The 27,596-nt window shown below is 54.5% G+C and overlaps 1 protein-coding gene across 1 annotated transcript in view; it reads right to left on the bottom strand.

Annotated features, from left to right (window-relative positions):
* Positions 1-6,420: 6,420 nt before the first annotated feature.
* RTN4RL1 (reticulon 4 receptor like 1) overlaps positions 6,421-27,596 on the bottom strand; it is a 70,076-nt gene continuing 48,900 nt past the window's right edge. The window contains exon 2 of the mRNA XM_082707161.1: positions 6,421-9,584. Within this exon, the coding sequence (XP_082563287.1) occupies positions 8,260-9,584 (1,325 nt within the window). The 3' untranslated portion in view covers positions 6,421-8,259. The remainder of the gene's footprint in view (positions 9,585-27,596) is intronic.

The following is a 27,596-nucleotide window of genomic DNA, read 5'->3' as shown; positions in this document are numbered from 1 at the left end:
CATATTTGACTGAAAATTACTTTGATGATTTTAAGTTAATTTTCTAAATGAACGAAAACAATGAAACGAATATACAAATTCCCAGAACAGACTCAAGGTTCACAAAAAACTATGAATCAAGGCTGAAAATCAATGATCAAAGATGCATAAAGCACAAAGAGTTGTCAAAAAGGCAGTCACTTGAGGGGAACAGCCAGGAAGTAGCTGCTTTGTGTTTATACATAGGTACCCCCAGGTGGGAAGACTGTCAGGTTCCAGTAGCTCTAGACCCGCTGTTTTCCTTTCCCATGGTGGGAAGAAATCTCTTCATAGCCCCTGCAGGAGGAAGGGCTGGGGGTCAGGGTCTTCCTTCTCTGCCTTCACTATTGGAGTCCACTGTACTTTATGTGGGGTCCTCTCAGAAACAGAGACCTGGGCACAGCTGTCAACCAACCGTTGAGGGCACCTGACTTGCTCACTCTGTGGAGCATGTGAATCTTGATCTTGGGGTTGTGAGTTCAAGCCTGACATTGGGTGTAGAGATTACTTAAAAATAAAAAGAAAGAAAGAGAGAGAGAAAGAAAGAAAGTGAGAGAAAGAGAGAGAGAGAAAGAAAAGAAGGAAGGAAGGAAGGAAGGAAAGAAGGACGGAAGGGAGAAAGGGAGAAAGGGGGGAAGGAAGGAAACTGTTGAAACCACGCCGGCCATCTTGGGAATCTCCTGCCACTATACCCCTGTTCTTGGTGGAAAGGAAGGCAGAGAGCAGGGGTTCTGGCAGCTCCTTCACTCACCAGGTTGGTGACCCCAGGGACCTAGTTTGGGAAAGTTTAAGGAGTCAGGAGAGCTGAGAACTGCTAGGAAAAAGTTCTGACTTCTTCTCCAGGGCTTTTGTAAATCAGTTACTCTGAGCTTGAAGTTCCTGGGGGTGGGAAGGAAGTGATGGGCCCCTCAGGGTTGATCCCACTCTTCGCCAGGGGTCATGGGGGATGGGGTCTTCCACTCAAGAGAAGGCAGCACGGGCTGAGCCAGGGAAGAGCCACTGCCTGGGACTTAGAAGCCAGGTTAAAATTAGCAGGAATTAGGCCCATTCCTGCATCTGTTAACATGGGCATTCCAGTTCAATCTCCTCAGAGGTGACATTTCCCAGTTATGGGCTGTGTCTCCCAGGGGACTTAAAAAGAATCAGAAATACCACCCTGTTCCCTGGACTTAGGACAGGGAGTGGACGAGAAGGCAGCCTCAGCAAGTCAGGGCTGTAACCCGTCAGGGCTGAGTCCGTTGTGAAAGGCGTGTGCGATCAACGGATGAAGCGTGTGAGCAAGAAGGTCTGGGGGAATGGGCCAGCGGGGGCCCCGGGAAGGCCGCTGCTGGGGCTAGGCCCAGCGTGGGGCTGGCAGGAGAGGAGAGAGGAGCTAATCTAGGAGTACGGTGCCTGGCATGCCTCGCCTGTGAGGCAAGAGGGCCGTTCTGTGGGGTGCTGGGGCAGGGGCAGGAAGCACAGAAGGACTGATTTGGGATCAGGGCCACTGGAAGGCATGTGGTTCACAGAGAGCACAGTGGGGCCCACCCGGGGTGGGGCTGTAAGCCCCTTTCCCACAAACTCAGGTCACAGCTGGCAGAGACACAGGTGAGGAGGTGAGCTTGCAGTGGCTTCTGGAAAGAGGGCTGGTGTGGAAATTCAGAAATGCCTGTATCTGAGTCTCACCAAGTGCCAGACGCTCAGTGGCACTTTAAATGCCACAGATAAAAAGTGAGAGACTCTCCAGGTGGCAGGCGAGACGAGAGGTCAGGGACCCGGAGCCTCGGAGGCTCAGACGCCAGGATGAAGAATAAAAACACCTTGGAGACCCCTGTGACCCTGAGCGTGGGGGCAGAATGTCAATGCAGCCCGGCTGGCCTGCAGCTCTGAGCTGAGGCGTGCGCAGGACAGGCCCAGAATCTGTAGATTAAGGGCTAGTTGCCTCTTCAGAACCGCCACGGTGCCAGGAGCTGGACGAGCCCCTTTAGGGTCAAGGCTCAGTGGGAAACACAGAGGCTCAGTGCTCAGACGACAATGGGTCGCTCGTCACGCCCCTGCCTGTGTCCCTGATGGATGGTCACCGTGTGTGGGGAGAATGGGCCCTCTGCCCCTCTTCTAACCAGCCCCCTTGTAATCAAAAGGGGTTGCTATCAGCCGGCAGATAAGCCCATTGCAGATGGGCCCTCTTGTTCCATGGCTTTCCAGGGCCTGGCTGGGCCACTCACGTGCTTGGTGGTCAGATCTGTGGACAGCACGCATGTCCCACGCTCAGTCACAGGAGGGACAGTGACAGGAGGTGCTGGCTGAGCAGTGTGCATGTGCCTGCAGGTGCAAAATGTTTCTTTCTCTATTGCGCCCTCCTGTCTGTCTGTCTGTCTGCATCTGTCCCTGCTCTCTTCGGTGCCTGACAGCCCCATAGGGTTGTGCTTCCTGTCTCCTGGAGACACTGTACGTGCACTCCCTTTGGGGTCTCACTGGGACTTGACCTTCCCCTGCCCGGTCCGTCCGAGACCCCAGTGCTGGCCAGGAGTCCCTCATTGGGTTTGTCCTGCTGGCCCCGCCTCGCCAAAGAAGTCTTACTTGGAGAGGATCCCTTGCATCTCTCTCTCTCTGGCTGGAGCGGTAAGAGGTCACCTGGAGGATCCACATTTTCTTGATTCCAGTCAGCTGCTGTGCAGAGGGCATCACGGTCCTGCCCGTGACTGTCTCCGAACCTAGGCAGGGGAGGGCTTGTGATAAGGGGCCGGTTGCCTGGGAGGTCTCCCTCCTGTTTAGTCCCTGAGCACTTGCCTCTCCTCCTTCCTTAGAGCCTGCCCCCTGGGGAAATTGTACTTACAGAGATGGAAGAGTTTCATGCATCTCTCACTTCCTCTCTCTTTCCCGAGGCCCCGAGAGGGAGCGGCAGAAGCCGTGGCTGGCAGGGCCCCCCTGAGACGCCTGGGTCTGCATGGAGCCTCAGCCAATTTGGAAAGCACGGTGACCCAAGCAGGTGTTGCAGCGGTCGTGTCAAATTCTGCCGTTCAGGCGTGCCATCAGTGTGCACACACAGAAATCCATGACACAAAAGGCCCAGCCTTCCCCCCCACCCCCCGCCGGTGCTTAGAAACTCCCGGCTCTAATGAGAAACGAGAGCTGAAAGGAGAGAGGTGGGGGGCTAGGCCACATCAGTGCAGGCTGGAGCCGGATCTCGGAGGAGGCCGACCCACTTCTTTTGGAGGTAAAGGGCCTTGCGGACCAGTCCGCCGAAATGTCACTTGAATTAGCCACTGTGACCCACACAGGGGGCTCCTTTGTCCTCCTCTCTCCCTCGTTACTCTGGGAGGGAGGCCTGTCCACACAGCACCCCTAGCTACTCCCTTTGCTTTCCCCTGGGGCTTCCCTGGTCCCCTCACCCAGGGGACATCTTATGGCCATAAACCTTCCTGATTGCAGCAGCCCCCTTGAACGAGACAGGCGAGGACATCGAGGAGGAAGGTACAGGTGGGCACGCCTGGCGCTGAGCCTCCCTTTCTGATTGTGTGGTGAGTTACTTAGCCAACAATAGATGTTTATGTGTATTTTTTTAGAGCTTGTATTTATTAACAGCCTGCAAAGGGGAGACCGCGATATTGGTCCTGAAAGCACAGTGAGTTGAAAGGGACAATTAGGGGAGCAGAAAGAGATATGGAGCCTGGAGCTGTAAAAGATATTTTAATGCGCAATCAAAGGGTTCTTAAGATAGTTTCCAAGTAGACAGAAGGTATAAGAAAATTGGCCCATTACAAGCTGATAGTGGGGGATCGGTGACACAGGGTGGAACAATGGCTGATGTGTGAAACTCCCACTGGAGGAAAGTGAGTCCGGAGAGCCAAACTGGGAGGAGACGAGCCAGAATGTCACCATGGCTGGGTCAGCGGGCTCAGCAGCATGGCTTGACCCGGATCCAGTCGAAATGTACACGGACTTCAGTCAATCAAACAATGTGCAAAGGGAAAGGCTGGCATCCTCCAGGTCGAGCTGGAGTAGGGCCCTGAGGAGCCGGGTCCTGGAGGTGAGTTCTGGCCAGCGACATGTGGGGACAGCCTGGGCAGTTGGTGAGCCTCGGAGAGATTTGCTGCCGGGCCCAGGGAGCCCTCCCAGCAAACTTGCTCTCTCTGACCCCTGGGCCCTGCCTCTTGTCCTCCAAGAAGCTTTCCTGCCCCCCCCCCCACTCCCTGGCTCTCTCAAACTTGCCAATAGGCCTTCTAGAATCGCGTTCATCACAGTGGCAGAGTGCTGGGTGATTAGTTAGGTGACAAGTAAACATTTGCTAAATGGGATTCTTGGCTCCCTGGTAATGAACAGCCCCTAGCAGGAGAAAATAAGGGGGAGATGATGTCTGGAGGGTTCTGGGTGTTGCCAGGGGTCAGCCAAAGGGGGCACAGGTAGAGGTGGCAAGCCTGGAGGCAAGGGAGGGGCTGAGGTCTGAGCCCTGCGTGGAGGGGAAAGGAGGAAGCACGGGGGGTAAAATGGCTATGGGATACTTTCCGGGCCTGGAAGCAGCAGGTGTCTGGGAATGGGACTGTGGCCCAGGCAGATTTCCAGGGAGCGCTCCAGCATGCTGGCACGAGGGAAGGATCTGGCTGAGCAGAAGAGGCAAGTTAGGATGATGAAACCCACTGTTGAGGAACATTGGCAAGCACGCCACGAGTGGGGACACGTGCTCGGAAAGACGCTGGGGGTGTGGGGTAGGGAAGAAGACCGCAGAGGGGAGCCATACCACCACTGCAGAGTCAAGGCCAAGTCCCTGAGTAGGATTCCCCCAACCTTCCCCTTGCCAGGCTCGCCTCCCACGCCCACCACCCCTCACAGGGTTCCCAGTCCTCAACTCCTAGCTCTCTGCTGATATCCCAAACCAGCACGATGCTGCTGTTAACCCTCCAGCCTTCTGCCTCGAATACTCCCCGCACTCTTCTTTGGCAACCTCCTCATCCTGTTAGAGCCATCAGGTGTCACCCTCACCTGGAAGTCCTCCTGGACCGACCTCACCTCAGTTGACTTTCTCACGGTGGGGGAAGGGCCACTACCAGAGGCACCAATCACATACCTGTTTCCACATCTAGCCTTGCACTCCTCATAGGAGAGTCACATCTTCCCACTTTTATGTCCCAAGAGCCTGCGCCAACGGCGGGCACATGTAGGCCTTTGATCAGCACTTGTTGAAGGGAAAGAGCTGAGTGAAGATGGCAGAGGGGTGACCCTGTTAGGAACAGAGGAGGAGGACAGGATTCCCAGGGGCAAGAAGCCACATCTCCAGGCCCTAGCCCACCCAGGAGGAATGCTGCGTCTGGTGACCAGAGAGGTCTAGCCCCTGGCTTGTCAACTTGCTCTGGTGCTTTGGGCAATGGTGCCATCATTCCTGTGTGGCCTGTGAGCTGCTGAGTGACAAGTGATGTCATTCACGATAGAGCCGCTTTCATTCCCGCTACCTCTTAGAGGAGAAAGCTGCTAAAAATACACCCGCCGTCCTGGGCCCCTCTGCCTTGCCTCTAATAACAATCGGCAGCCAGAGACCGAGCTGCACTTGACAGAGGCGGTCATTTATAAAACATTAGCATTTCTCGTACTGACATTTCACTTTCATATTGCAGGACTTACTAAGTCTGTTTAAAAAAATTTAATAAAGTGTTTGGACTCTTGATTTTCCCACTGAGGGCTTTGCTGTCTGACGCTGGAAATGAAATCAACAACAGGACAACATCCTCGGGTTCCGAGGGACAGCCAGGCCCCGGCACCGGCCTGGGGAAGAGCAGGCGGGCAGCGGGAGAGCATGTGTTTTGCTCTGCCGTCCCCTCGCTCCTGTTAGTGCAGGTTTCAAGCCTTGTACAGAGGAAGATTGTTCAGTCCCACCTGAAAACCCAGCTCTCCCCTCTCTACTGAGGAGAGAACTGCCTCATTTCTCTGAAGCGAGAGGGGCAGGTGCAGCCCCCAGACCCTCTCTGCTGCTGTCTCAGTGGATCCCTGGCCTCCTGGGAAGCCCTCTGGGCCCCAGGAACTGGCAGCTCCCTTCCGGCCACTCCTGAGGCCCTGAAGAATCCACAGCTCAGCTGCCGCGGGTGCGGCTCTTGGGAACCAGCCAGGAAGGATCCTGGACCAGCCTGGTCCAGAAAGAGCCGCAGAGACTGGGCCGATCCACAGCCAGGGTGTGGGAAGTGAGTCATGTTCCGTGAGGGTGAGGGAAGAACCCTAGAACGGAGAACGTGTGTGTGTGTGTGTGTGTGTGTGTGTGTGTGCGTGCGTTCGCATGCGTGAGCACACATGCATCCCAGTGAGTCAGCGTGCCCCTGCCCCATATGGCTCCTCCCGCCAGCAAACACGCTGTGCCCAGCCAGGCTCGCCCACCCCACAAAAGCCTGCGATCTGCCACCACTTCAGGAATGTAGGGTTAGGAAATGAGAAACAGGGTTCTTGTCCAAGAGAAATTTTTTTATTATTGTTTTTCTCTTTTCATTGGATTCGGTGTTTCTTGCTCCTCACACACATCCTCTCTGGTGGGGAATTCAGGTTTGGGCAGAGCTCAGAGGAGATGGTACCCAGCGGGGCCCTGGCCGGCAGCATGGCCAACCTTGACTGGAGCCGCTGTCCCCTGACTGGGCTTGCCTGTTCCATGCCCTGCACACATCCCCACTCCTGACCCCTGAGTCTGGCCCCCTCCGCCACCGCCGCAGGTCCCTGGGCATCTTCAGAAGGGTCAGGAGGGAGGGGGCCTCCGTAACGCAGAAATGCCTGAGATGGTTCTTGAAATGCCCTCTTTGTTCCCCTTCTGCTAAGGCCACCTGATGCTTTCCCTCCTGCCACTGAGCACAGGACTCTTGCTGGGCTGGCCATCAAAGAGCCTCAAGGAAAAATTCAGCAGCTGAGCTGTGCTGGAGTCCTGGGCTCATGCCCGGAGTTTCCCCAGCCTGTCCAGACCGTCACTGGCAAAAATGCTAGGCCAACGGACGATGACACTGCCCAGCCTCTTGGGCTAACACTGTGGTTGCTGCCTGCCCGTCACAAAAAAAAAGACCCAGAGCCCCTCCTGGTTCCCTTCTCCATCAAGCTCTCCCCTAGGGCCTGGCTCCCTGATGTCCCATGAGCTGCTTCTCACTTCTCGCCTCTGACAACGACCCCTGGTGTGCTCTGGGGTGGCAGCCGGACTTGTGTTGCATATAAAAACAAGGCGATGCTCTAAACATCGAAGAAGATTGGTCCCCTGAAGTGATTCTTGCTGCCTCCCCTTCTTCTCCCTGGCCCTTCCCACTGACACTTTGTCCTAGATCCTGGCAAGACCAGGTTATGACGGGGACTGTCATTGCCAGGTTGGGATTCTAGACAAAAACCCTACTCTTCTCTTGCTAGAAATCACCAATACAACCCTTAGTTCAACAGATATAGTTTTCTGTATAGTTTATAAACATGAGAAGACATACAGTTTGGTAGGGGGTGGGGAGGGGCCCTGTGCATGTGTGTGGACAGTGTGTGTGTATATATATATATATATATACATGTATATATATATAAGTTGACTTAGTTATAAGTCAAGTTATAAGTCAAGTTTAGTTACAAGTCAAGTTATAACTGCACCTCCTGTGAGAGCCTCACTGCATTTGATGCAGTTCTGAATTTCAGCCTCTGATGATCTTTCCTTTGGTAATTGGTTCTTGGAGCCCAGCAGCTGGGCCTGGGTCTGCCAGGGTTGCCTGAGACATCAGGAATGAGAGGCGTTCCCCCCGGGGTGAGAGACTAAGGGCTGGAGTGAGGGCAGGTTGACTCTGTGGCCTCAGGCAAGGGCCAAAATGCCACCTGCTCCTGTGCTCCCAGATGGCTGGACCACCCAGCCGCTTGGGTGAGCCTCGTCTGTTCTCCTCTGAGTCTCGCTTCCTCCAGGATTGGCAGGGCCCTTCAGACCTCTCCAGTGACTGGGATTCCACAGAGCCCAGCTCCTGGGGGGGCGGGGGGCACTGTCCCATTGTTGCTAATGAAGAATTCATTTTGCGTGCTTTAACTGCCTTGCTGGATGGATGCTGTCTGCGGGCGCTCGCCAGGGCCTGGCCGGGACAGCTGGATGTGATGCCCTTCCCACTTTGGGGCTGTACACTTTGGGTTTTATAATCCACGGGGCAGGGCCCAGACAGCAGCTGAAGCCTTTACCAGCCTTTGCCTGAAACCCAGCAAGCAGACCCTCCGCTTGTTCAAAAAAAGAAAAGAGATTCTGTTCCTTGGTGGACCTGTGGCAGTGCTGGGTGCTGGCGGCCCAGGTCCTCAGCGAAGAGTGACCACCAGCCCCAGTATCCAGGCCAGCAGGGAGGCTCCCAGGGAACTGCCCGAAGAGGCCTGCTGCACCCCGCTGGGGGCACGGATGGGGGTCCTGCGGGCACACTTGCCCTTCCTCTTGGGCCGGGCGGTGGGCATGATGTCAAAGCTGAACTTGTGCTGGTAGTCAGGGGCGTAGTCCTGCAGCTCGTGGGCCTGCTTCCCAGCGCCCGCCTTGGATACCTGGTTGCGATTCCTGTGGCTGGTGCAGTTCTTGCCGGGCTTCCTGTAGCCTGGGCGGGAGCCCGGCAGGTGGCCATGCGGGTGGCCCCTGTCCCTGGCCGGGCCGCGGGGCGGGTAGTGCTCCTTGCGAGCGGCCCTGTCGGTGGTGGTGAGCGTGTGCGACTTGATCTGGTGCGGCGAGGCTGGCCCCGTGCAGTTCCGGAAGTCCTCGGCCCTCAGCAGCTTCAGGTCCTGGCCTTGGCGCGCCTCGGGGGAGGCGCAGGGGACCGCAGAGCTGGAGCCGCGGAACCTCCGCAGCCATTCCCACAGCGAGTGCGCCCGGCAGCCGCAGTCCCAGGCATTCCCGTTGAGGCGGAGGAACTCCAGGGCTCCCAAGGGCGCCAGGCAGTCGCCCTGCAGCTCCGACAGGCTGTTGTTGAAGAGAAAGAGGGTGGTCAGCCGGTGGAGGTCGTGGAAAGCCTTGTGGTGGACCCACTGCAGCTGGTTCTCGTGCAGCAGCAGCCGGTCCAAGTTCACCAGTCCCCGGAATGTGTCCTGGCCCAGGCTCCACAGCTTGTTGCCATGGAGGAACAGGTGGCTGAGGTTGACCAGGTCCACGAAGATGTCGTCCTGGAGGTACTCGATGTGATTGTCCTGCAGGTAGAGGTACTGCAGGCTGTGCAGCCCGCTGAAGATGCCTGCGGGTAGGGCGCTGAGCCCGCACTTGTAGAGGTAGAGGGCGTGCAGCTTCACCAGGCCCTGGAAGGTCTCCGGCGCCAGGGTCCGCAGCTGCCGGTTGTCGCCAAGGTCCAGCTCCTCCAGGTGCACGAAGCCCTCGAAGGTGTTGGGATCAATGAAGGTGATGTTGTTGGAGTAGATCCACAGGGTGACCATAGCCGGGCTGAAGTGGCCCTGCTGGAGGACGGTGATGCGGTTGTTCTGCAGGAAGATGCGTTCGCTGTCCTCCGGGATGCCCTCGGGGATGGCAGCGAAGTTGTGCGCCTGGCAGCTGACCGTCATGGGTGCCGGGTAGCACACGCAGTCCCGCGGGCAGCCGCCGCCCAGGGGCAGCTCCCCAGCCAGCAGCAGCAGCAATAGTTCCACACAGCACCCTGGCGGGGGGTGGGGTGGGGGGGGAGGGTATGGAGAGGGAAGAGAGAGCACAGCCAGGTCAGGGGTGTCTCGGGGAGGCGGGGGACGGAAGGGCGCACCATCCCCCCACCCCTTGGCAGGGCTCTGTCCTGGGCTGTGCCCAACTCAGCGGTCTGGGGTGGCAGCCCTCTGTGGGAGGTTCCTGCTGGGAGGAAGGCGGGGGTCAGGCCCAAGCGGGGCCCTCACGCGGTGACAGATGACACTCTGGCGCTCCACCCCCGCGGAGGGGGCCAACCGCAGGCCCCGCAGCTAGGGAGTTCAGGGACGCCCGCCGGAACGTACCTTAAAGTCCCGCCCCAAGCCCTGCTCCGCCCCCAGACTCCCACGAGCGTGCTGGGGTGGGGGTTCCTCTCCCAGCTCTGCCATTTACTGTATAACAGCACATGAACAGGTACTGATTCAGACTCCTGGTCTAACAAAGTAAATATATGGAGGCCTGAAGAGTCCTTTAACTTTTTTTTTTTTCCAATATTTTATTTATTTGACAGAGAAAGACAGTGAGAGAGGGAACACGAGCACGGGAGTGGAAGAGGGAGAAGCAGGGAGCCCGAAGCAGGGAGCCCGAGGCAGGGGCTCGGACCCAGGACTCCGGGATCATGACCTGAGCCGAAGGCACATGCCCAAAGACTGAACAAGGCAGATGCCTCACGACTGAGCCACCCAGGCGCCCTAAGTCTTTTAGCGTCTTCTTAATAACAAAGCATGCATGCAAGACACCAAAGTTCATCTCAAAAGCTGTCTTATTTAGGGTGCCTTCTGTGTCCTCAAATACGTGACAGCGCTCTGTGACTCAGTTTCCTCATTTCTAAATAGTACTGGTGTTCCTTGCGGCACTGGGAGGATGTGCTAAGGGGACACGTGTGAAGGCTGGGGGGAGACACCAGGGCTGCCTGGTTTTGGGCCCCCCCTATCTGGTCCATCTTCTGGCCCCTCCCCTCTCCGCATCTCACTCCCAGGCTGTGTCCTCCCGGCTGGTGGTTGCAAACAAGGCTTTGCCTCTCCACCGTCCGGAGCATTTCCTCTGTAACTTCCCTCTAATTGGGCATTAATTAGGCATTCGTTAATGGATCCTTAAAATAATTTATTTTCGGATGTGTCCAGCCTGTGGTCGGATAATAGCCCCGTGCTCATTATCCGAGAGGCCTCATTATAGACGATCATCATTACCTGCCTTTTTCCAGGGTCGCAGCTGCCCCAGGCTGCCCGGCAGGCGCGCCGGCGAGCAAGGACAGGCTCCAGGCCGGTAACCCCCACCCTGCAGGGCCAGGCGGCCATCTCGTCCGTCCCTGCCCAGGTTTGGCCTCTTGCCCGTCCCTTCCAGCTTGGCCAGCTGGGCCTCTAGGGAGAAGGCCAGGCCCTGGGGCAGCTCAGCTGATTCCTGCTGTCAGCTCTGCCCAGAGCATGTAGAAAGAATTCACACTCCTGGCCGCTCTCCGACCGGCCTGCTCCCAGCCTCACCCGGGCCACTAGGCCAGGCTCCCAGGCCTGCTGCTGGCCCAGCCTCCTGGTCAGTCTCAGGCAGGCCCAGCCGCCACTGCCACCCCATCATTCCCCGGCAGAAACAGCATCGTAAATTAGTGACAGTTCCCAGCTGTTGGGAGTTATGGGCTCCCAGAGAGTGGCAGCTGCTTCCCGTCCCCCTGTAATCACCCGGCTTCCACCGAACGTTTTCAACATAAAAATCATCGCATATAATTTCGTTTTTGCATAATTGGGTTCGGTTGCGATTTCAGAGCAATTATGACCTCGGTGGCGGTGGCGGTGGTGGCAGTGCAGCTGTAAAGACCCTTTCCGGGCCGGGCCATGCTCTAGGTGGTTCCTGCAGTGTCTTCAGTCATCACCACCACTACATGGCCTGCAGGCCTCAGCCTCAGTTTCCCTCTCTGTAACATGAGTAGGAGGTGATTGCTTTGCCAGTGTGCCCCACATGGAGACTCGGGTCTGACCTTGAGGCCCCCATTGCCCACCACAGTCTGGCAGAGGGTCCCAACTGTGCAGGGGGAAGCAAGAGTGTGAGGGACTAGGAGCCTGGACACCAAGCCCCAACTGAGTCTTGGGGAACCTGCAAGATGCTTTGAGCCTCCAAAAGCCAGGGATGGGAGGAGGGCCCACCCCACACTGGCTGCAGCTTCCACAGAATCTGACAGCCCCTTTCCCCTCTCTCGGCAGGCACCCCTCACCCCTGCCCAGGCTGCTGTCTCCCAGGAACCTCACCCCAGGGAAGGGGTCCCCACCTTGCCATCCTGGGGGGGCCTGGGGGGCCCCCTCCCAGCTCAGGGGCCTTCACAGGGCTCATTGTGCTAAAGGGGACCAGGCCATGGCCATGAACTGGTGCTTGTGGGACACACAGTGCCACACCAGACCCTGGGGGCAGGGGTAAGCTATGGCAGGCTTAGTACTAATACCACTCGACATTTGTGCAGCTTATGAAGTTTACAAAGTGCTCCTGCTTGCGATCCTCTGATCCCCAGCATTACTATGTGGTGGGGGTTTTCCCTGGCCCCCACCGACCTGGATGGGGGCCGACAATCCTTCCATCTGATGTTGCGGCTGTGTCCCCATAAGGCCCCGGAGGTGGGCTTCTCTGAAGTGCCCCCTGAGAAGCTGGGGGCCCCAAGGAGAGCCATAACCCTTCCTTAGAAGGTGTCTAGAAGATTCCTAGGTGCCCCCAGGAAATGTCGGGGCACAGGGAAACCAAGCAGAGACCCCAGTTTGGATGAAAAAAACCAAATGCCCCCAAATCTAGGCATGGGCTGAGCAGCCAGCATGTGAACACACCATGGCAGGTGTGTGGGGTCAAGGCAGGACCCAGGGCAGGAGCCCTCCATGTCCTTCCTATGAGAGGGGCCCAGGAGGAGGCAGGGTCCCCAGCCAACTGCTTGGAGCCGCTCTCCATCCTTCTGTGCTGCCCACATGCCTGGCAGCCAGACCAGGGAACCTGCCCTTGCCCTACCCCTGCCTCCTTCCACTGGGCACTGGGGTGGGTCCCTGCTGAATTTGCTTTTCCACCCTGGAAGCTGGTCCCATCTCCAAGGTCCTGGGCCAGCCCTGGGCCAGCCCTCCCAGCCAAACTCACCCACCTGAAGCCAATAGGTGCTTCAGTCCTGGACCGTCACCCAGCCAGGCAGCTCCTCCTATGTCCCCTCCGTGTGCCAGTGGGAGCCCCAACCCCACTGAATGCCTGATTAAGGTACTAACAATGGGGCGGGTGTCTTTGCTGAGTACTTTAAGATCACAAATTAGCAGCCTGTGAAGGGGAGTTGCACCCCCTCCCATCTACCTCCTCAGCCCTCTCCTGGTGGAGCAGCGGTTGCTGCTCTGCCTCAAGGGACTGAAGAAAGCCAGGCTGGGCCTCATCCCTCCTTCCTCAGGCTCTCCTCCTTCTCTCCTCCAGGGACACGCACCCCACTGACTGCTCAGCTACTCCCAAACCTCCTGGCCTCCCTCACATCTGAGCTCACCCAAGGCTCCGCAGGCTCATTCATTCCTCCTTTCAGTACTTGCCCTCTTGCAGTGTCCAATGTGCTAGGCAGGGAGGAGCCCAGGGAGGAGCCCCGGGATGAACTGGGCAAGCCCTCGTGTGTTCATTAGCAGATAGAGGGGCCCCGAATCCCAGGCAGTCTGGTCAGGTGCTGGGGCCCAGAGTAGGCACCTAATGGTGTATATATAAGGGGAAGCTCAGGGAAGGTCTCTGCCACCCCTATGCCACCTCCTCCATGAAGCCTTCTGCTCCCCTGGTAGCATAGAGAATACCCCCAGTAGAGATTGTATTGTTTACACATCCTCCTTCCTACAAAACACAAAACCCTTCACCTGCTGGGAGGGACCATGCAGGGGGAGGGGATGAGTGGTTGGAACATGGGCAGCACCTCATCCAGGCTACTCAGCAACCCTAGATGTGTTTATGAAGGGTCCTGTGGAGCTGGACCTGGCAGGATGGGTGGGAAGGGCATAACAGGTGAAAGGCACAGCATATGCAAAGGCACTGAGGTGGGGAAACAGGAAGTGTGCCCCTCCCTTACCCCAGACCCCCTTTTCTCTCTGCCTCTATGAGTAACCAGAGCTTCCCAGAAGCTTTAACACCTGGGGACACCCAGGCCTGGGGAGGCCAGAGAGGTCACCATTGGAACCAGCACTGACAGGACCTCTGGTCCAGTCCTAGGCCAGATGACCAGAGTGGCAGGGGTCCTGCAGCTTGCCCACCCTGGAAGCAGGAGGGAGCTAAACAAGGAGGAAGACCCAGTCCTAAACATGGATCAGGTTCTTTACATGGTCTCCTCACACCACCACACCTATTGCAGAAGAAATGAGGCACATGGGGGTTGGAGGTGGGGGCGGAGAGGCTGGTGGAGGCCACAAAGCTGGTGAAGAGGATGGTGGAACAGGTCTCACCCCCTGCCTTCAAATCCAGAAGCTCCAAGTTGCCTGGGGCAGGCCCTCCCTGGCCCCAAGGTCTCAGATCCTCCACCCCCACCACCTCTCCCTACAGGGCAGGGACAGCCCCAAGGACTGGAATCCCCTGAAGGCCACCAGGCAGGTCCACAGGGCTCCTGGGGCCTCAGAGACGCATCAGTCCTGTGGCCAATCCCTCTGGCTCTACAGCCCCCGCCCTCCCCACAGGGCCCCTCTCTCCCACCCTCCTGCCCCAGCCTTTTCCCTGAGCCAATCGATGCTAACCAAATGGCTCTGCTGGTCAGATAACAGCCTCGGGCCAGGCTGGCTGCGCTGGACAGAGCTACTGGCGCCCCAGCCCATTTGGCACCATCCCTCCATGCCACACCCCAGTGCAGGCCACTTCCTGTAGCGTCCCCTCACCCCAGTCTGGCCCAGCCCTGGAGACAAGGAAGCCAGTCCAGGGAAACTGGGCTTCCCTCCTCAGCCCCCCGCTGAAGACACCTGTGATCCACCTGCCTCCTCCAGAACTCCATGTGTCCAATGCAGTCCCTCCGAAGGTGAGCCGTGGCTCCTCCACCCCCCAAGCCGCCTTCACCTGCATCTTCGCATCTTCTCCGTCTCCGGTGAAGGCAGCGCCTTCATTCTGGCTGATCAGGCAAGGTCCTCGGACTCATGCCAACTCCTCTCTCTAACTTCATGCCCAGTCTGCCAGGAGTCCTGCGGGCGCAACTTCAAAACGTACCCAGAATCCACCCGTGTCTCCTGGCGACCACCCCAGCCTGGGCCCTGTCATCTCTCCCCTGGCCTAGTGCCATAGGCTCCTGAGCAGTCCCCAGGCCCCAGCCTTGCCCCTCCATGTCTCCTAACACAGCAGCGCAAGTCTGAGTCAGAGCATGTGACCCCTCCACTCAGACCCTCCTTGGCCCCATTGTGCTCAGTAAGACCCTTCAGATTTACCAGAGCCCTGACCACCGCCCCTCAACTCCCGCCCTTCCTCTCCTAGCCTCTTCCTCCTTCCTCTTCTTCATGTGTTGGGTATGTCCTGCCTCCAACCTTTGGCTGCTCCTTCCTCCTGGAGAGCTGCCTTGGACACCTGCAGGGCCCCTGCCCTGACCCCAGCCTTCCCATCTCTCCCAGGGTCACATTCTCAGTCAGGCCTTCCAGAGCAGCCTATTTAATATAGGGAAGGAATCCATCCCTATTTTACTTCCCCGTTTAACACTCATCCTCCTCTAATAAATTATATCTTGCTCCTTTTCTGTCCCCTCCCACTGAATGTCAACTCCCTGAGGACAGTGATTTTGTCTGGGGCATTCCCTGCTGAGCCCCTGGGGCCTAGAATGGTGCCTGGAACATAGCAGGTGCTCAATAAACAGAGTGGTTCTTACTAATACCAAGGCCGCCAGGAAGAGCAGCCTCAGCTGTGGCTCTCTCTCGATGGCCCCTGGACCATCAGAGAAGGGACAAAGGGTGGGGAGAGTTCGGCAAGGGAAGATACACACCAGGCCTGTCAAAGGGGCAGTTGACCAACCCAGCTTGGCCTGGGACTCAGGGCTCTCCCAGGACTTGGTACTTTCAGGGCTAAAACCGGTAAGGCCCAAACAAACCAGGACAAGTCAGTCACCCTATCTGAGGCCAAGACCAAGCCCTCCTTCTGAAAACCAAAATCTCTGGGCCCAGGAAGGGGAGGGGACACACAGGCAGGAAGCATGAGTGTTCTCTAGAAACCCCCGCCTCAGGTCTACTGCCTGCAGCCTGGGAAGCAGGCCCAGTCTACAAGGAACCTGTGTGTGTGCACATGGATCTGAATATATTTCTGTGCACATGTGTACTACTGCGTGTGTTTAGCCATGCGTGTACATGGCCTCATACACACATGTATGCAGTATCTGAGTACAGGCACGTGTGTGTGCAAGCTCATCTTTATCTCTGGAGGCCACCAAGGGGGCTGACAGCCTCGGCACTTTCGTCCTGCAGCATCCCTGAACTCCAGCCCAGAGAGGGGTCCCGGGTCTGAGATCTCCCCATATTATCTCGACACTCACTCTGGCTTTGCCTTTAGCTCCCGCTCTCCTCCCTACAGGCTCAATGCCCTACCTACTCCAGGGTCACTCTCAGCAGTGGAAAGCCAGTGGCCCCTTACCAGAAGAGTCCTTGGCTTTTTCCTGCCATGGCGAGCGCCCTGCACAGGCCTGGCTGGGAGGCCATGCTAACCGGGCCGCCGAGCACTCAGGGGGCCTCCCTACAGGCTCCCCAGGTTGGCCTAGCTGCGTCTGCCACCTCCTTGCTGCGGGGTGCCTTCTTGGGGGGCAGGTGGGTTGCTGGAGGCTGGCGTGAGGAGCTCTATACCCCAGTATTGCCTGGCTTTGGGACCAGCCCCACTGGGAGCACCCTTCAGCTGGGGAACCTGGGCAGGTCACTAAACTTCCAAGGCCTCATTTTTTTAGTCCAGGAACTGGGAGGCCGAGCACCAGCCTTACTGGGTGTTGGAAGCGCTCAGTGAGGCTGTGCCTCTGAACCATAGCCCGGGGCGAGCTGAAGGAGAGGCATTGCTAAGGGTGATGATTGTATTACTGGTACTGTTATCAAGGGAGCTGCTGCTCACCCCCTCGGGGTTCTCCCCAACCCCCAGTATACCCTGGCTTTCACCCACCCACGCTGCCGCTCCCAGAGCCCAGAGGCGTAGCAGAGGGACCTGACAGATCAGACACTGAGTCCGGGCTCAGACCTAGATTCAAGTTCCTTCCCTGCCAGGGCTTGGCTGCCCCCAGGGCACAGCAGGTGGGGATGGGGTCTTGACCTCTCTCTACTTTGCCCTTCCTCCCAGTCCATCCATCTCCATTTGGAGCTGCCGACTCTGCAGAATGCCCCAGGTATTCGGGCTCTACCTTCAGCTCAGGAAGCCCCTCTGGGGCTCATAAAAATGTGTCCCATGTTATTCAAATTTGCTTCTCAGTTTGGGGGCCCCAGAATCTGGGCTATGACAGCCCAAGGCTGAGGGCCGTGTGCTTCTGAGAGTCAGTCCTTCCCAGGAGGTTTTGAGAACGCTCTGAGTTCTACCTCCTCCCTCCAAACCCTGGAGCCCACTGTCCCTCCCTCAACACCACAGCAAACTGTGAACCAACCTGCACCCAGACAGGTTCACTGAAACTGGAGTGGTATCTCAGCTGTGTTTGGTGGGGCAGGTGACTCTCTGTGGGCCTGGGACTGTCCCCAGGAGCAAGTGTCTATTGCCTGACTGGGGGTCACTGAGGGGATGTGAGGGACAGTGAGTAGGGCCGGGGATCTACCTAATCCTGAAGGCCCTGGCACTGGCTGACACGAAACAGGAGACAGGACCCAGCCTGTGAGAAGCAGGTACAGAACTCTCTTCCAGGAGCCCTTGTTCCTAGTTCCTGGAACAGCCAACCTTGTTGTCAGGGAAAGGCGTTCAGAATTCACACCTGGGGTATCGATCACCCGACCACCCTGTTTTGAATCTATCCCCTGATTCCTTCATTCACATGAGTTTGCGCTGGGCTTCGTGCTGCAACAGTGAGATCCAGCTCCTTCCCTCACGGAGCCTACACACTCCAGCAGGGAGATGATTAAAGGGACCAGACAAGACCCAACTGACAAAGGGTGGTAGACACTGGGGACACAAGGTTAAGACGGAGACAAATTGGGGCACCTGGGTGGCTCAGTTGGTTGAGCCTCTGCCTTCCTCTCCTCCCTGCTCGTGCTCTCCCTCGCTATCTCTGTCTCCCTCTCTCTCTCAAATAAATAAAAAAAAAGTCTCTAAAAAAAAAAAGAAAGAAAGACTGAGACAAACGGCGGGGGGAGGGTACTGACATTAGTTTGTGGGCTCACGCAGGGCCTCCCTGAGCAGCAACACCTGAGTTGAAACCTAAAGGAAAGAAAGGAGCCAAAGAACAGAGGGAACAGCAGGTGTAAAGGCCGTGGGAAAGCACCAAACTTAGTATAGATGAGGGAAGAAGGGACGGGCAGGAGATGCAGTCAGCAAAGTAGGAGGCAGGCTTTGTAGGAACTTCAAAGCCTCGGTTGAAGAGTCTGGATCTAATTCTGGGTATGGTGAGCAGGCACGGAAGAGTGTGAAGGGGGAGCAGCATGATGGGATTTGGGGGGCTGCTACTGGAGCATAGATGGGGGGACAAAAAGCGGGGTGGGGCCATGGAATCAGAGTGCAGTAGACAGAATGAGAAATGTTTAGGATGTAGAATTCACAGGACACACAGGTGGACCAGGGTGAGGAAGGGATGGGGTGGCTACAGAGGATAAGGGTACAGTGAGACGGGAGGAACCCTGGGAAAGCAAGCATGGGGGCCTGCTTTGGGGAGCTTCATTTAGGACATGCGAAGTCTGCAGAGCCTGACAGAGATGTTTAACTGGCGGCAAACTGGAGATGAGAAGCACACTCAGGAGTCATGGGCATAGAGATGGTATTTAAATCTGTGGGAATGGATGAAGCCACCTGTCAAGAGGGGGATATAGGATCGAGGCCTCCAGCAACACAATTCTGGAATGTATAGGAGAAGGAGTGGCCAGTGATGTCAAAGGAAAGCCACAGCACGTGGTGGGACTGAAGCCAAGAGTGGTCCAATAAGGAAGGCGGACTCCGCCAGGATGGGGGCTGAGAGATGAAGTGCGGCTGTTTGGCAACATGGAGATAACTGGTGACGCCAGAAAGTTCATTTCTGGGAGAAAGGTGGGCGCGGAATTCACGCTAGAAGGGGAGGAAGAGTGAATGGGGAGACAGCACTGGGTCAGTCAGGACAAGTCAGGCGATGGGTATGTGATAAGTGGCCCCAGGGTCTCAGTGGCTCATGACAGAGGCTGGTTTCTTGCTCAGGGATCTGGGTGGAGAACACATCTTCTACCCAGAACCCTACCTGTCTCACGGCAGAGGGGACAGAAGGGACAGATACTGTGGGCAACTACAGGCTTCTGTTTCAAGCAGCACACAGCCTTCCTGCTCATGTTTCATTGGTCAGAGTCAGTCACACGGCCCAGCCTGTTCTCCGTGGGACACGGAAGAAACCTGGGGTGGCGTGCTGGCGTCAGGGAGCAGTGTCTGTGAGCACCCAGAGGCCACTCATTCAGAAACTTTGCTGTGAAGGGGGCAGAGAAACAGGGCAGCACCCAGAGAGAGGTGGAGTCCTGGGAGGTTGTCTACTTTTTAAAGATGGAAGAAACTAGAGCTTGTTTGCAGGATTGTGGGCATGGTTTGGGAGGAGGGAGAGGGAAGAAACTGAAGCAGAAGTGGTAGGGCCAAAGGAACCGAGACCCCTGAGTGCTGAAGCAACGGGAGGGACTCAGGTCTGTGCGAATGACAGGATGACAGAGTGACCTCCCTGGCCTTCTTGTCTCCCTGAAGTAAAAAGGGGTCATTAGCTGAGAGCCAAGGTATGGAGGAGGGCAGGAGTTTAAATCAAACTACCTCAGTCACATGAGAGGTTTGTGGGGGACAAGAAGGTAGGTGTTTGCAAACACAGGTTTCCTGTGCCTGCTGCCCAGCCCCTGCCCAAGTCCTCCTCACCGCCTGCTGGAGGCTGGGGCTCTCTGGCCCCTCTGATGAAGTCTGCTCACATCACTCCCCTGCTGACAGAACGTGCTCAGCAAACATTCCCTCCACCCCTTCCTTGGGGCTGGGCACCGTGCCAGGAGGGCTCTGGGGACAAAAGACCCAGTTCCTCACTTCTGCGAGCTCAGTCTTCCCCAGATGCCTTCAGGATAGTACACTGTGGACATGTGTCACTCCTCTTGCCTACCCAGCTGCTAAACCCTCTTCCTGTATTTGGGAAATCTCCCAATTTATGTAAATGAGTCCTTCCCTCCTTGTGGAAGCTGAAAAGGTCAAGCCTGCACTTTCCCAGCCTTCCCTGAAGACTGGGCAAGGCCCGTAACCCAGACTTTGAACTAGGACTAATGGCGCAATTAAGCTGGGACTGATGCTTACAAGGACAGTGGCAGTGGCTGTAACAGAACATTGGAGGTACAAGTTGGAAGTATCTTTGTCTTTGTTTGGGGGATCGCTCCTGTCTGTAGAGCTCCCAACCGTTTGAAAGAGCCTGCAGGTTACCTGTAAATAGATCTGCTTTTTATTTAAATTAGTCAAGGCTGGTGTGTCTTTTGGTTGCAAACAAGACACTCCCCCCTTCCCCACCGGGGGCGCCTGGGTGGCTCAGTGGGTTAAAGCCTCTGCCTCCAACTCAGGTCATGGTCTCAGGGTCCTGGGATCCAGCACCAAATGGGGCTTTCTGCTCAGCGGGGAGCCTGCTTCCCTTCCTCTCTCTCTGCCTGCCTCTCTGCCTACTTGTGATCTCTCTCTGTGAAATAAATAAATAAAATCTTAAAAAAAAAAAAATCAAACAGGGTTGTGGGGGGGGCGTTAGGGAGAGGGCGGTTGGGTTATGGACATTGGAGACAGTATGTGCTATGCTGAGTGCTATGAAGTGTGTAAGCCTGATGATTCACAGACCTGTACCCCTGGGGCTAATCATACATTATATGTTAATATGCTAATTTAAAAAAAGATCCAGATTTCATTCAATTACCAGGTAATCACGTGCTCTAGAGGAGCTAAACTCCTCCCCAGGAGTGGGAGAGAGGCAGTCTCTATTAGTCTACTCCATTGTCAGTGATTGGTCTAGATAGGAGCATGTGACTCCACTCTGACCAATGAGACACAAAGAACGTCAACCAAGGGACTGGGGCCGGGTAGGACTCTTCCTTCTTTTGAAAATGGCCAAAAGGATGTTTTCACTTCCCACTCTGAGTGTGGCTCCGCGAGAATGAAATGCCTGGAGCCAATACACTGTCTTTAGGCCGTGAGGGGACATAAAGGCTTAAAGGCCAAAAACAGTTCACCAAAGACTGCAGATCGAAAAGATGGAGAGAACCTGGATCATCATCATGTTATTAAGCCAAGGAATCAATCAATCCTGGGATCTCCAACTTTCTTATAGGACACAATAATTCTTGTTCTAGTCATTGCGATTTTTTTAAAGTTTCGTTTTTTAAAAGTTTTTTTTTTATTTGTCAGACAAAAAACACCTGCACACGGAGAAGGAGCGGCAGGTAGAGGGAGAAGTAGGCTCCCCACGAAGCAAGGAGCCTGATATAAGACTTGATCCCAGGAGCTTGGGATCATGACCTGAGCAGAAGGCAGAGGCTTGACCCCCTGACCCACCCAGGCGGCCCTGATTTGGGTTTTCAATTACAGCCCCAAAGAGTTCCTCTTTCACTTAGTCAGTCACATTAGATTTCCCTTGCTTACAACCAAAGAAGTCTAACTTATGTACTTGAGGACTTGGCTCAGACAGGACCTGTCCCAGGAAGCCTCCCCAAACCCTTCCCTCTAGGTTCAACCCCCCACCCTCCTCCATGCTGCCTCCTGTCCCGGCACTCCCGACTCTCTTAAAGTCACCTGCCTCCCACAGCAGGGGTGCCCAGATGGTGCAAGGAGCTCACCTACACATGTCTGGAAACTGAAGGACTGAATGGATGATTGCGCTGATGTAATCTGTGCCCAATGCAAGGAAGCCAGGTGCTTTCCTTAGCTGAGGCAGCCTTATTGTGGGCAGATGTAGCTATACAGTAAGTTTTAGCAGCCAAAGGCCACCAGGTACCTCATGCCTGAGAGGATAAATGAGTTTACAAGGCATTTCAGGCCTTGCCTCACAGGTCTCTCTCTTCCGAGCCCTCTGCAGAGTCCTGACTGGCTGCTTAAGACCCCTGCAGGGAATGCTCTAAATGTATTTGTGGTGTTCTGTGTCTTAATTTGAGCAGTGGACTCAGGGATGTTTGTTTTATTATTCTCTATTCCTTAAACATACTATATATATATATATATATATATATTTTTTTTTTTTTTTAGATTTTATTTATTTATTTATTTGAAGGACAGAGACAGGGAGAGAGGGAATATAAGCAGGGGGAGTGGGAAAGGAAGAAGTGGGCTTCCCGAAGAGCAGGGAGCCCAATTCGGGGCTTGATCCCAGGATACTGGGATTATGACCCAAGCTGAAGGCAGACGCTTAACGACTGAGCCATCTGGGCGCCCCTTAAACATATTATATTTTGATGTATACATTTAATATTTAATAAAGGAAATACATTATGGAGGGGGAAAAAAGACATCTTGCGGATCTAGCTAAGAATCTCAGGTCTCAGGCCCTGACTCGCCTCCTCCTCCCTGCTGTCCTCCTCCCTGTGGTCCTGAGCCCTGTGCTTTCTCCAGGGACCAGCCAGCAACACATTCCAGCCTCTGATCCCAGGCCTGGGAGCTTTGACCCAGGGAAAAGTAGCACGGGCTTTCCCCATGTGGTTCCCAAACCCTATGTTCCCCCATAAGGTTTTTCTATTTAAAGCCAGTCTTCATCATTTATTTTAACTCTAAAGTAATACTTGCCAATTGTGGAAACCATGGAAAGTAGAGAAGTGAAAAGGAAGAAAAATCATCACAATCCCATTACCCTTGACAACCACAGGCAGCGCCTTGCTGTGCTTTCTCTCTGTACTTCCTTCATTTATGTAGGGATATATAAAATTTAAATAAAAATTTTATTTAAAGAAATAAAATTGGTATCGTGCTGTATATGAGCTCTGTATCTTGCATCTTCTGCTTAACTTAGACCATTCATTCATTCAGCAGCTCTCCAGGTGCCTTTGTCTGTGAGGCTCTCCAGTGAGGGGGCTCAGCAGGCAGTGACACCACCCCCCACAGTCAGAATCAGATACTCCTCAAATGGTCACACCCATACATAATCACACCCTGAAAAGAGGAGTCCAGAGAGAGAGATCCAAGTAGCTATGAGGAATGTGGGGGCTTCCCTTGGCAGTGGAAGCGGGAAGGCTGGGAGAGTTTGAAGATTGAGACGAACTCCACTGGGAGGGTTGGGGGAAGTGAGGTTCCAGAGAGAGGGAACAGCATGTGCTGAGGGCCTGGGCCAGAGGAAACACACAGCTGAGTACCAGAAGAATGGTGTGCAGAGTTCTGTATGGTCGGACCAGAATTTTGTTTATCTGTGGAATATTTTCAGTGTTTCTCATTTTTCACTGTTACAGATTATCATGACAAAAATGGTAATATTAGTTGCCTCCTGGGAGGACTACTAAAAGCTCAGGGACCAAGGAGAGGGGAACGTCACTGTATACTTGACATCATGTTTGGTTTATTGCCATGCGAATGTTCTTATTGATTCTTTCAAGAGTCAGTGGGGGGGCACCTGAGTGGCTCAGTGGATTAAGCCGCTGCCTTCGGCTCAGGTCATGATTTCAGGGTCCTGGGATCGAGCCCCGCATCGGGCTCTCTGCTCAGCGGGGAGCCTGCTTCCCCTTCTCTCTCTGCCTAACTCTCTGCCTACTTGTGCTCTCTCTCTGTCAAATAAACAAATAAAATCTTAAAAAAAAAAAAAAAAAAGAGTCAGTGGGGTACCTGGGTGGCTCAGCTGGTTAAGAGTCTATCTTGGGCTCAGGTCATGATCCCGGGGTCCTGGGATCTAGCCCCATGTTGGGCTCTCTGCTCAATGGGGAGTCTGCTTCTCCCTCTCCTCCTGGCTCATGCTCTCTGTCTCTCTCTCAAATAAAGTTAAATAAAATCTTCAAAAAAAAAAAAAGTCAACTAAACTAAATGTTGGAATGAATATCTTTGTGCATAAAGCTTTGTCCGAATTTCTTGGCCTTTCCCTAAATCAGATACATTGAGTCAAAGTCCCCTTGATGCAAGATGACAAATCGCCTTCCAGGGAGTTCGGCTCATGGAGCCTTAAGTTCTATACCCAGAAGATCACCAATCACAGGATCTTTCAGAGACCCCGCTCTTCCCCGTTTGCCTTCCCAACTAGACTGAGCCACTCGAAAGAAACAAGAGCTGTGCACCTCATATGGAGAGATCTCTGGGGCAGGGAAGCAAGGAGATGAAGGTGCCTTGACAGACCTACCCATAACCAGGGGTATCACATACACTCATTGAATGCTCCAAAAAAATTATTACAAAACTATCAATAGCCCCATTTTACGGTTGAGAAAAATAAAACTCAGTAAAAGGTGGGGATTCATCCAAGATGGTAAAGCTGAGATTCAAACCAAAATCTCTCTCTCTCTCTCTTTTTTTTTTTCTGTAACTTCTTTTTCTTTTTCTTTTTTTTATTTTTGAATTTTATTTTATTTTTTTTAATTTTTTCAATTTATTTATTTTCAGAAAAACAGTATTTATTATTTTTTCACCACACCCAGTGCTCCATGCAATCCGTGCCCTCTATAATACCCACGACCTGGTACCCCAACCTCCTACCCCCCCACCACTTCAAACCCCTCAGATTGTTTTTCAGAGTCCATATGTACCCCAATGTTTATAGCAGCAATGGCCACAGTCGCCAAACTATGGAAAGAACCAAGATGCCCTTCAAAGGACGAATGGATAAGGAAGATGTGGTCCATATACACTATGGAGTATTATGCCTCCATCAGAAAGGATGAATACCCAACTTTTGTAGCAACATGGACGGGACTGGAAGAGATTATGCTGAGTGAAATAAGTCAAGCAGAGAGAGTCAATTATCATATGGTTTTACTTATTTGTGGAGCATAACAAATATCATGGAGGGCAAGAGGTGTTAGAGAGGAGAAGGGAGTTGGGGTAAATTGGAAGGGGAGGTGAATCACGAGAGACTATGGACTCTCTCTCTTTTTTTAAAAAAGGTTTATTTATTTATTTGAGAGGGGGAGAGAGAGGGAGAGAGAGCATGAGCAGGGGGAGGGGCAGAGGGAGAAGCAGGCTCCCCACTGAGCATGGAGCCCAATGTGGGGCTCGTTCCCAACACCCTGAGATCATGACCTGAGCCAAAATCAAGAGTTGGGTGCTTAACCCACTGAGCCACCCAAATGCCCCAGACCTCTCTTTCAAGGCTACAGCTCTCTCACAGGCCCTCGCAGAGCCTCACCGCCTCGGGCCCCACAACAGGCACGAATTGTGTCCCTGTTCCCTTGCCAATAACTTCATTCCTGCCCGGTCTTCATTATTTATTTTCTCTCCTGGTGCCTCACACTCATGAGGCTGGGAAAATGGACAAGGCAGCTGGAAAGGAAGTGGAAATTCTGTGTAATACCATCGTCTGTATCACAAAACTTGTCTTAAGTGCCAGCCCCAGGGATTTACTGGAGTTGGTGCGACAGAGGTGGGGCTGAAGGTCAGATTAAATTGGACTGGTAACCCCAGGGGGATACTTGAAAGAGGTTGCTAAAGAAAGCATTTCCGGCAGGAATGTGAGCAGCGGGCGGCATGCTGGCCAGCCGGCCAGGTCAAGCCTGCTTCACGGGGCTCGGTGGTAACAGGCTTGGGTTCACATGTCCTCCCCCGGAAACCTGAAATCTTGCTTTTTCCCCCCAATAATGAGTTAGTATAAAAATGGATCTTGAATAAAATTGTCTGCAGTTTTCAAATTTCAAACTGCATTAGTCAAAATATATCAGATTTCCGTGTACCGACTTACCACCTGCTCAAAATCTGATCCTTTTTCAGCTGGAATGTATTGAAATATGAATCACCTCTCCTGAGAGGAAAAAGGGAAAAGCAGCAGAGGGAAGACCCTTTGAAAATGTGCCGGTGGGAGAACTGCAATCCTGTGTGGCTTGGGGGTCCCCCAGCCTATCCCAGCCCTCCCCTCAGCGATGGCTGCTAGGTGGTCCCAGCCCCTTGGCCACTTCCCTGTGAAATCTGATTTCTGGCTCAAACCCCTAGGCTCTGGGCAGTCTCTGCGGCCCACTGCACAGCAGCATCTCCAGTCCTGCAACCTTGAAGAAGCACCAGCTATGAGCCGGGAGCACAGGTGCACCAGAGAAGCCGATCTGCACTCATATTGCGGAATCCAGGAGTGACTTCGTTGTCACTCCCTTGTGCACTCACCCTCTTAGCAGCACTGGACACAGCTGGCCCTCCCTTCAGGACACACTTCCTTCTCTTGACTTCAGAGACAGTAAAGCCCACCTGGCCGGCTGCTCTTCTTGGTCGGCTCTGCTAGCCTAGCCGTTCCCCTCTGCCTGATCTCTGCATACCCCGATTCCCCAGGGCTCAGCACTTGGACCTTCCCTCTTCCACACCCACACCTATCCCTAGCATCCAACCAGGGAGCTCAGGTTTTCAGTACAGTCTCCACAGGGTGGAAGACCAGATACCCATCTCATTCCCAAACTCCAGACCAGCCCACCTGACATTGCCATGTGGATATCTGACCAGCAGCCCTGCTTGACGTGCCCTAAAGGTCTTTCTCCCCATCTTAGTAACTGACAACTCCATCCTTTCAGTTGCTCAAGGTGAAGATGTAGACCTCATAACCTTGTTTCCTTTCCCCTCAATCCACCAAGTCCCGTGGGCGTGACCCTTTACATAGATCCCAAATGCGTCCACATCACTCTATCCCCACTGCGGGCCCCTCCTACCCCTGTCCCAAGTCGCCGTCCTTCCTCCCCTGGACAGCTGCAGTGGTGTCCCTAACGGGTCTCCCTGCTTTTCCTTCAGCTTTATCACCACCCACAGTCCACACCACAGCCTCAAGGATCTTGGAATACAGAAAGAGCTATCGGGTTACTTCCCTGCTTGAAATCTCCCAGTGGCTTTCCATTGGGCCAAACAGAATGCAAACTCCCTACCAACCCCCAGTGTCCTCCTGACCCAAAACTCCCCCCACCCCACCTCCTCCCCAGCCCCACCTGCACCATTACCCCCCATCCCTGGCTGCAGGAGCCTTCCTGTCCCTAAGCCCAGGACTAGCTCAGTCTTTCGTTTTGTTGTTTTATGGTAAAACACATGCAACCGAAAATATACCATCTTCACCATTTTAAAACGTACAGTTCTGTGTCATTTAGTACATTCACGATGTTGGGCAAACATCACCACTATGGAGTTCTAGAACATTTGCATCATCCCAAAGAGAAATCCCATACCCATTAGCAGTCATTCCCCATTCTTCCTCCCCCCTACCCCCACCCCCCAACCATTAATCTGGTTTCTGTCTCTGAGGATTTACCCATGCTGGATATCTCATACAAACGGAGCGATACACTGTGTCTGTCTGCGAGTTTTCCCACCAACTGTTCCTGACTGAACACTCTGGCCCAGGGCCCTTGCAGGACCCCACCTCCTTCTTAGCATTCTAGCCTCAGCTCAGGCATCTCCTCTCTGTCTAAAGCAGCCGCCCCTACAGCCCCAGTCCCTCTTGATTACATAAGTAACCTGCTCTAGGTCCCTCTTAGCACTTAACACTCACTCAGAGTATCAGGTTTCATTGTTTGTTTACATGTTTATTGTCTTCCCCCATGTCTGCTTCTTCTCTAGGATGTCCGCAGCCTCCAGGACAGTACCGGCACCCAAGGGGCATGGCTCGCTCCGAGATCACTTGTGGATTGAACGAACAAGCCTGCTACCAGCGCTGGGATGGAGCGTCTAAGATACTATGGAAACATGGAGGAGGAAGCAAGCAAGCAAGCAGCTGCCTGGACCGGAGTCCCAGCGGGAAGGCAGCCTCCAAGGGCATTCAAGGGGGAAGGGGGAGGACATTCTGGTGGAAGGAACTGCACGG

The sequence above is a fragment of the Mustela nivalis genome (genome assembly GCF_964662115.1).
Source record: "Mustela nivalis genome assembly, chromosome: 17".
NCBI lineage: Eukaryota > Metazoa > Chordata > Mammalia > Carnivora > Mustelidae > Mustela > Mustela nivalis.
The sequence above is the reverse complement of the archived record's forward strand: the minus strand, read 5'-3'. Positions and strand labels throughout refer to the sequence as shown.